We start from the raw sequence: 10,142 nt of genomic DNA, 5'->3' as shown, positions 1-10,142 counted from the left end.
GTGAGTTAATTTGCCCCTCTAAGCTGTAGTTTTCTCATCAGTAAAATGGGCATACCTGTATTCACGCGGGGTTGTGAACACTAAAGATACTGGATGCCAGCCAGGCACCCAGCAGGCTGTCAAATGTCAAACTACAGACACCATCCTGAACATCACCACCATCATCATCATTACTGCTGTGATCCAATTTGGAGACAAGGGGGTGGAAAGAACCCTTGTGAGGCCCTGGGATGCCTCAGGAAGAAGTAACAGATTGCTCACACCCAAAAGGAAACAGATAGTAACATTTTTTATTAAATATTACAGTGGATCAAAAAGTACAAAATATCTCTTGCCTGCTATGTGATTGGGAAACTATTGGCACGTAATACAGTATCAAAAGCAGTAATAAGTACAATTTGGAAAACATACAAAATTGAGTGTTTATAGTTTGGCTCAGCATTCTTCTGGTAGTGTTTAAACTAATGCAAAGGTTACTCAATAACCTCTCCATTGGGAAACTATGTAATATCACTGGGCCATGTTGCTATATACAAATAATCACCTTACAGAGCATAGAGGTTACGTAGCTGGAATCACCAAAAGTATACAATATTTACAACACAGGAAAGTTTAAAAAAGTATAAACAGCCAAGAGATTATGCTGCTATTTTTCAGACATATTTCAACCATGGGGAGACAAGCAGAATATCAAATACATCAACAGCCAACACTGGAATTAAGTGCTCAAGATAATCATTGCAATGGTGTGGGTCTCACCAGGGCAAACTTGTTCCCATTTCTCTTTAAAACTGGGACAAGAGTAAAACTGGACCAGATGGGACTTGGCTGACCACCACCAAATGTGACTTTGTGGGACAACAAGTGAAGAGAAAGAAATAGTTCTCTTTGAAGGCACACTACATAAAATATTCTTGTGGGATCACCTTGAAATTTCCATCAGACACACCAATACACTGAAATACAGTACTTGAGAATTCATGCACCAGGTCAGAAAGTTGTAAAGTCAACATTGAGTTTTAATAAACCCTTCTGTATATGCCCTGATAAACAAGTGAACTTAAGAGCTTCTAGCTAGTAAATAAATAAGTCAGTCCTGTGGCAAATATTACAAGTTCCAATCACTTACTAGAAGAATACTAAATTCTGAAACTCAGCTGGGCTGGGGTGTTTTTTCTGTTGTTGTTGTTTTGTTTTGTTTCTTTTTTTCGTTTTGTTTTTCTGTTTTTGTTTTTTTGAGTTGCCAAAAGTTAAACCAGAAGTTGCACGGAAAGGTTTTTTTTTTTGTTTTTTTTTTTTAATATTATTTAGAATCTCCAAATCTCCAGTAAATCACAGACTTAGTGCTATTTTGAATTGCAACATTTCTTGGAAGCCACGCTCAGTAAATAGATTTATGACTCCATTGCCAATTAGATTCCACAGTTTCCTTTACTAAACTACCAATAACAATGGTTTGATTGCACAAAGAAAGGCTTGTGCAATTCCATTCAATAATAAGGCCCCTTGAACTCAAACAATGCAAACAAAGCCCTATTTAAGACTTTTTAAAATGTAGTTCTCAGCCAATGAAGAATTCAATGGTCTTTTTGAAAGATTTCCAAGATCTCTGTTTGGAGTTTTAAAACAAATAACACACTGCTTCTGTTGGGAATGTATACCCCCATTTCTCTTTATTCGTCCTGATGTTTTGCCGAGGGTATGAGCTTCCTCAGACAGAAACAGTGAGTCTCCTCTCGGAAGAGATGAGAAAAACAAAAGCTGGACTATGTTAACATTGTTTGAAAAATGGTGTGATCGAATTCCAACATGATGAAACCAGACTGAAATCATTGTAGCGGGGAAAACAAATGCCCATATTCCAAATGGATAGGTGAGCTCCACCAGGGACAGGCGGCCCCATTTCTTGGAGAAACAAACTCCTAGAGACCGTGCACGATCTAGCCCATGTCTGCTGCGGAAACCCTGGAGATTCTGTGTTCTTCCATGTCCTCTGATTCTGCGACCATTCAGTCTAGTGCAACTTTCTTCTAGGTGTCCTGGCTAGCGTTCTGCCAGCTGGAATTGAGATCTCTTTCCCCCTCTATCTTGTGCAATAGCAGGATAATCTGCACTCACACATTTATAATCTATATTCTACTAGTCTATCTATTGTTCTATTAAATATATATATATATATATGTAAATATATATATATATGTGAAATTCCACAGGAAGGTAAATAATTAATTGAAGCAAATGGAACTCTTAACACTAGATCTCTACATTCTTTTGTTTCCACCTTTGGATATTAAGTATGTTACATTGAATATTTGGCTTCATATCATGGAGACATTTCAATACAAATGCACGGCATGCATGGCTTTGTTTAAGAGCCGCAGTGTCCTTGTTTACCAGTTGTGATTATTTTGCAGTCGAGTTACCTACTTAGAAGTTGAAAATTGTCATCAATTTTCATAGAATTAAATATCTCAGAGGTAAAAGACTGGTTAACTATGGTTCTACTGTCTACTGGAAGTTTTGGGGGAGGGGAGGGTTGGCTGGGGAGTTCATCAAAGCAGTCTTATCAGCAGGGATGGGATTCGGAAAGAAAATCCACTCTGTATCGATGGACTTTTAACACGCTTAGAAAAATGCATCCACCCTGATGTTACAGCTCAGCAGCGAATGGAACAATGGGGCAAGAATGACAGTACACACTCTGCACATCTGACTGCGTGAACAACTTGACCATTTCTTCCAGCGACAAAAGAAATCATAAGGTGTACCGTGGTTGCCAGGTGGTTAAAGACATGACACACGCCACCAAGTGGGCACGCATACACCGGAATCTAACACCCCATAAACCCCAAGAAGATGACTTGCTTTTGAAATAGGTCATCCAGTATGCCAATTCTCCCCAAAGATGGGGCCTGGGAGGTTCTTCTTGGGAACAACAAGAAACCAATTCGATGAAGGCAACGTGACTACCTACTACTCAAAAGACCGCGGCCCGGGGAAGGTATCTGGCCCCCGGGCCTCCAGCCGCTCGTTCTCTTCCGGATCGTCGAGCTCCATCTTCTTCCCAACCCCCTTTCCCACACTGTTTAACGGGATCAGTGCCAACACCAATGTAAATCATTTTGGCTTCTGTTCTAATTTCTGAAATTCCTAAAATATCTGTGCAGCCCACAAATATGTCCTCTAGATTCTTGTAATTCAGCGACTTGCTGCCACTGAGGTTTTTGTTTTTATGATTCCTCTGGTATGTAGGACAGTTTCACAGCCTAGATAAGGTAAGTACAATGCTCGATATTTTCACATAACCCAATACTTCAAAGCAAAGCATTTGGCCGGTGAGCAGTGTATAAGCTCTTTCAACTATGCCATTTATGAGGAACAAAATCCTTAAGTTGCGGATCTGCAAAGGAACATTCTTTGCACTATTGTGTGCTCAACTGTTTCTTTTTCGTTTGTTCCACTAGAATCAGTTGCTTCAATTTGTAAACAATAACTTTACCACCCAAAGCTGCTCAAAATGATAAGATGTGGAAAAATTACAAACACACATCAACAACTAGGACAGTCAGTCAGCCTCGAAAACAAAACAAAAAACAAAAAAACAAAAGACCTGCAAACAAAAGCGATACTGTTTAATTAAAAAAAGAAAAAAAAAAAGGACAAGAAGTAACTGGGAGAAAATGGAACTACCTGTATATAAATTAGGTGAGCAAACAGTGATACGGGTAGTTTTAAGAAGCAAATATATACAGTCATTTTAACAGTGTTTACTTCTCTGGATTGTTTAATAGTGTCAAAATGAAAGATCTATTGGAAGTTCCACTATACATTGCATTGATTGAACCTTGGAGAGTTTTAGGAAAAGAGGGGCATCCCTTGGCAAACTCTTGCCAGTCTTCCTTGCCCCTTCCTGTGAAATGCCTGCCCCCCCCCACTTTTTTTTTTTTTTTTTTTTGCCCAGATTGTTCCTGACCATCGCAACTCAAGACGGGGTCTTCTAAATTCTTCCCGGGTACACATACGTCCCTTCACGAGACCCTCGTGCAAAGCGAACCATGTAGGTCCAAGGGCATCTGTGTTGGAAGGGGCTCGAGACTGACCAGCCAAGGCTGGAGTCATCCCAGAAAAAGCAGGTATGTTCACCTCCCCTTGGCGGCTCCTTTGGCTGGGACTGATCTCACCCCCGGATTAGAAGAAATCCTGACTTCTAATTCTACAAGCCAGCACCCCCCAGGGTTGGGAGGGAAGCTCCGTGAGCCACGCCACCACGCGGGAGGCCGAGCAGAGCTGGGCTTACAGTTTTGTACCGGGGTGTACAGACGATAGCTGAGAGGAAGGGAAGGCGGCTTGAGGATTTATAGCAGCTAAAGGGTAAATGCTGTTGTGCAAAAGGTCCCCATACGAACTTCCTACAGGGGCAGCCGCGGCCAAGTGTCTGTAAAGCTGCTGAGAATTTGTCGGCGATGTAAAAATCCCCCTTTGCATCACAAGCGAGTGGAAAGCCAGGGGCTGCATGAGCGGAGAAAGCACGGTCTGGTTTTTCAAGTACTGCAGAGAATGGGAGTAGCCGGCCGGGAGCCTGGAGTTGAGGCCCGAGCTGCACAGGCTCCCGGAATACAGACCTGGGAAGATGGGGGAGGAGAGCGGGAGCTTGTGGCCTTCGGACGCAGCCCCCGCGTGGCCGCCGTGCGCCGCCTTGCCGCCCTCGCTCTCCGGCTCCGAGGAGGCCTTCTCCTTCCCGCAGGCCTCCTTGGCCGGGTCCAGGGGAGACACGGCCCGGGCCTTCTTCCCCGCGATCACCAGGTCCAAATCCTCCAGGCTGCGCTTGATGGGCCGCGCGGCCCCAATGTTCTGAGGGCTGGCCTTCCGCTGCAGGACGGGGTGCACCATGCCGTCGATCTTCCTGAAGTTCTCTAGTCTCACGTGGTGAGGTTTTCCCGAGCGGGAAAGCGACTCGGGGTACCTTTTCGGGGCCGACGTGGTCATGGGTGAAACCCGGCAGGCTTTGGGGTGACAGTCCCGACTCTGGCTATTCATGACCTGGAACTGGGAGACGCCTTTGTTCTCCTGGGGTCCCGGGGCCGCGTGGGCCAGGCCCAGGACCTTGCCCGTGGGTTTGTGCAGATTCTTGGGAAGGCTCAGATCCGTGGGCTGATCATCCGTGGGGGCTTCCGCCGCTGCCGCCTTCTTGTCCGGCAGGTGCAGCGACGAGAGATAATTCACGTGGAGCTTCTCTTGGTGTTTGTGGGAAGGAAAAGAGCTGTTGTCCGATTCCCTGTACATGTCCCTGCAGGGGTACTTGGATGTCTGCTCATTGTGAAGATGGTGTTCAGTGTGTCGGTAGAGGCTGTGCAGGTGAGGAGAGGAGTAGAAGTCGGCCAGGAAGCTGGGCATGTGGGAGTGGGGGAGCGCCCTTTTCTCCAAGAGCTTCTCCTTGCCCTCCTGAATGTCTTGCTTCAGGACGTAGGAGTCAGCAAGGGGGCTAAGGTGGTGCTTGGAGAAACTGCAGCGGTGGGGATCCGACCGACCCAGCTTGTCGTGCTTAAAAATGTCACTGATGCTCTTTCTCTCCTCCGATGGCTTGCTTCTGAAACTCTGGACGTGCTGAATCACCGAGGGCCGGCTGACCACCATGTGGTCGGGACCCTGGCCGTGGTGGGCCTGGGACAGACCCGAACACAGGTCATCCCTGGCCATCAGTTTCTTTTTGCTGATCAGAGGGGGTGGCGAGCCATAGGGGTAGCTGCTGGAGAGGCTGGCCCCACTCACTTGGGACAGAAGTTTCTTCTTAGCCAGCGGGGACATGATGCCGGGGTTGCCCCTTGAGTAGAGCAGAGGCGTGTAATTAAGTCCGTGGTTCTCATTCATGGGCCCGGTCAGGTCTTTGTCTTTGAACATGTCAAATGACTGGACCACGAGGACCTTCGGGGTCTGCTTGAGGGCGTTGTGGATGTCATCGCTGCCCAGCTGGTCCACCTTCACAGTGCAGTTGGCGATGTAGTCCGCCATCGCGGGCAGCTTGTCATCCTCTAGCTCGCTCTGGTTGGCCACGGGGGGCTGCGTCGTGGCGAAGCCAGGGAAGGGGGCTTCTTGGAGTTCACTGTCGGGGTTCTCTGTAAAACAGCAGGTCTGGGGGTCTTGTTTTGAGTCCACAAGAGCACTGGGGGAGGTGAGGGACTGTTTGCCAGCCCCAGAGCCCAGCGCCGGAGCCCTCTCAGGGGCTGTGGGGGCACTTGGGAGTGGAGGAGCGGGCCCCTTCTCTCCCACCTCCTCTGCTGCCTTCTCAGTGCTGGCACCTTGATCTGTGTCGCTGTCCTTTTCTGGGTCTGCTCTAGACCCCAGAGGCCTCGCTGCAAAATCCTGGTAGCCTTCCATTTTCTTCTTCACGTCTGCTGCCGGGAGAGGCTCAGTGACGGTCTTCTGATTTAAAGTCTCTTGTTCCTTCTCTGGCTCTGATGAAACCTGATAAAATATTTCAAAAGGCAGTCAGAAGGAAGCCAAATGCATTGACACTTTTGCTATGAAACAAAATATTACACGCAGCAGTTTTTCTTGAAAACAGGCTTGTCAATCAGCTCAGGGAGTTTCTGTAAAGCTTTATTGCCCCCAATTACAGCTCTAAACAAAGAAATCTAAATTGCAGAAACATTAAGGTAGAAATGCATATTTCGCTCAAGTCCCTTGTGAGACACCTATCAAGAGAGCAAAGTGTTCTGTACCCATGGCATACCATCTTACCACTCCTTGATTCTAATATATAGTTTAATTCTGAGGTTGTTTTCTTGTCAAATCAGTCAATTATCCAAATGGGTTTTAAATTACATGTTGTGCTTTATGACACTTTGGAGAAAGATTTTTTTTCTTTTAAGCATCTCTCTTTCAAAAACCAACCAACCCCACGTCAACAACAAGCAACAAACTTACTAGAACCCCTTGCCTTTCTCCGAGAGAGCAAATCCCAACCCAGGGCGTTCAGAATGATGCATAAAATTAGCAATGCGTGAGTGTTAATTTCTACTCAGCACCATATGACATGCAAAAAATGCTAAAATACTGGAAAATTATGCAGATGCAACACCAGCCTGTCTACCTGAGGGACAGAAGGACTCCAAGTCCTTCTAGGCTGCAGCAAACTACATTTCTATTAAAGCTAAAAATGAAGTCATCAAAATTCAGGCAGTGAGCACCGCCCCAAATACAGCTTTTCTGCTCACTGGAATACACCGTAGTCAATGAGATGGATGCTCTTTATGTGTCCCTATTGACCGAGGTTGTGGGCACAATTTGACCCATTCATTGCATTATGTAGCTGTGCAAAGTTTGACCTTAGAAGGTCATTTTAACTTTCCATCTGTGACCCAGCTGGCCGACAGGCCCTTTCAAAACTGTCACTCTGTCCTGACATGTCTTAGGGAACAGTCACAAAATAGTTGAATTGAGCTGGTCTTCTCTCCCAAGCCCCCCACCTCCCATTCTGCTGCATCTCATCCCTTAAACGTTGTTCTTTGTTAAAGAAAAGAAGTGTTGAACACATTAACATCTTTGGGTAAGATTGAGGATTCTGGTATAGGGACGCAAAGAAATAAACATTTTAAGGAATCATACCCTTTCAGAGATGTTTCTCCTTAAATCCACTCGAAGATGTCCCTGTCTTTTAGGCATGTGTTAGACCTAAGAGCTTTTGCTTATTGTTTTTCTTTTCTTCCCTCCCTTCCTTCCTCTCACTCTCTCTCTTTTGTACTAATAGCTGCCTTTTCCATGACAAATATCATTTCTTGTTCCACATTAACAATCATCACTGGTCTCTTGAGCTTATGCATTACATGAAAATACAGAAAAATGAGTACGTCAAGGGAAAAAAGGCAAATTGCATTTAAATGTTAGTTTCTGATGGGGCTGTGGTTTGAAGTGAAGCTACAGGGGATACTCGGTGTCACTGAAGTTTCTGTGACCCAGGCCATTGGTTACAGAGCTCTGTGGGTGTCATTGGAAAACAGGTTAGGGAATCTCTGAAAGCTAGGCAGAAAAAAGCAAAGGACTCCTTTTAGGCATTTTAGGATCTGCCTTGACATGTTACACAGTGCCTTCCCACCAGGCAACTTGCAATCCAATGACCTGAAGACAGTGGGTTTGGCTGGAAGGGCTTTATAAGCCCTCCTATCTCCATTGTGTTCATCGCTGCGTATTGAAAATATCAAAAATTAAAGACAATAAAAACACCAATGGCGATAACAAAATCCAAACCCCCAACGCACAGTCAATAAGAAGAAGTACACCTGGTCAAACACGTGGGTCTATGTTGGAAGTGGGGAGCGGTCTCTTACCATAAGGTCAACTTGGAGAGGGTGTGACATTCCAGGTCGATCAGACGACCTGATCGTGATACCCTTTGACCTGCCAGACACTTACAATGCCCCGAGGCACTGGGGCCTATAAGAAACAGGGAGCCTGATGGCTTTCAGGGTTTCTGTGGGCCAGAGGGAGCCAGGCCCTCCTCTTGCTGACAGGCATCTCCCACGCTGATGGGCTTCAGGGCAATGGGCTAAGGATCCCTCCTGCACCTCACAAAAACAACCATTTCAAACTCCACCCCCACAGTGGAGCCACTCAAAGGTCAGCTGGCCTCTGGCCTCAGTTTGTCCTCTGGTGCTTTGGCAATGCTGTACATATGGTATCTAATAGAACTCACTGATCCAAAACCCTGTAATAAATCAGCAGGCCAACAGGATAAAGGAAGAATGGAATGTGAGCCTTAACTTGGAATTTCCTTGCTTTTGGCCATTTATGTTGCAAGCTTGCAGATGTTTAGAAATCTCTCTGCATCATCTTTTTCCCCCATTTTTTTAATCACTAAAGCTTAGAATAATTATGAAACAAAAATGAAGGCAACACAAAAGTCTTTTCTTGGTATTCATAATATCTTCTTACTCAGGAGTCAGTTGGGTAGATTAATTTCTAGTTAGGAGGCTGCTGTGTGTGTGTGTGTGTGTGTGTGTGTGTGTTTTGAGCCAGTGTTTAATTAGAGAGTCTCTTATGTGTTCATTATAAACCTGATTTTTAGGGGGTGTTTAATATCAGCACCAAAATTCCCTCTGGGGTTGGATCCTAGAACATGCTGTCTCCAAATGTGGCTGCTAAGTTCTTTTTTCTTTTTTTTTTTTATGGGCAGCAGGATTTTTTATTATTCATGTTGAAACAGAGCCCAGATCAGCCTCCATGCCTGGCTATACACTGACGAGTAATGGCTTCTACCAAAGAGCTGTGGGGGCTGTGGGTAATGGGGCTGGTTTAAAAAGGTTCAGAAACTACCTGTTAACATGAGAGATAATAATGGTTTCAGAGAAACAATTTCAAAATTCTCCTATAAATAATATGTACTTAAGATATTTCTAAGCCTTGGTCTCACCCCAAGGCTGTTACACAGAGGTCAGTTATAGGAGGCAAAGGAATCTCTGAAGGTTCGAGGACAGTCCTACAGAGACACGGCCCCTCGTGTCAACATCCCTCCTTGCTAGAACCCATAAAGCGTGTTTCCGAGGCCCACCAGCTCCTCAGATAGACTGGCTCTGAAATGGCAAAGAAGCCACATTGTTCACACCAGAGTCCTGTGGCTTCACAGAGCTGAAGCTTTGGTTCCTTTTCTCTCAAAGCTGGCATTTGCTCTCAGTTTTCCACAGGATGTTTCCCTCTTTCTAGATCCTATTCGTGGCTTATCCCATGTAATATCACGCACTGCCTTCCAGCGCCCCAGTGGACCTACAGATCCGCTCTCTGGGGAACTGTGAAGCTGGGGGAGAGGGGGTGCTCTCAGTCTGGGGCTGCTGCGGCACAGGGACCCGGCTGCGGACTCAGGGCTCTGGAAGACCTGGGACAGGACGGGTATCACAGAGGTATTTCTATGGAGGACAGCGACTCACCTCTGACGATTCCTGGGGCTTTGGGGCATTCTCTTTTTCTTTCTTGCTCTTAGGGATTTCATGTTTGATGCGTTTGGTTGCTGATACTTTTGTTTTGTTCTCATGTTCCTGGGAACTGTTATCCTGTTTCCGAGGTTTGATTGGAGGCAGGGGCTTATCTTCCTCTCCTTTAATAAACCTCTCATACGGTAGGATTAATCTGGAAGGATAGCAGAAGAGATGATC

At 45.7% G+C, this 10,142-nt stretch overlaps 1 protein-coding gene across 2 annotated transcripts in view; it reads right to left on the bottom strand.

The window, feature by feature from the left end:
• Window positions 1-271: 271 nt before the first annotated feature.
• The window catches only part of ARID5B (AT-rich interaction domain 5B), a 176,748-nt gene continuing 166,877 nt past the window's right edge, over window positions 272-10,142 (bottom strand). For both annotated transcript variants that reach the window (XM_047701553.1, XM_047701554.1), the window contains 2 exons: window positions 9,918-10,116; window positions 272-6,462 (listed from right to left, as the gene is read on the bottom strand). In XM_047701553.1, the coding sequence (XP_047557509.1) occupies window positions 4,294-6,462; window positions 9,918-10,116 (2,368 nt within the window). In that variant the 3' untranslated portion in view covers window positions 272-4,293. The remainder of the gene's footprint in view (window positions 6,463-9,917; window positions 10,117-10,142) is intronic.

Source organism: Lutra lutra, chromosome 14 (assembly GCF_902655055.1).
Source record: "Lutra lutra chromosome 14, mLutLut1.2, whole genome shotgun sequence".
NCBI classification, from domain to species: domain Eukaryota; kingdom Metazoa; phylum Chordata; class Mammalia; order Carnivora; family Mustelidae; genus Lutra; species Lutra lutra.
Note: the sequence above shows the minus strand (reverse complement) of the source record. Positions and strands in the feature narration are given on the sequence as shown.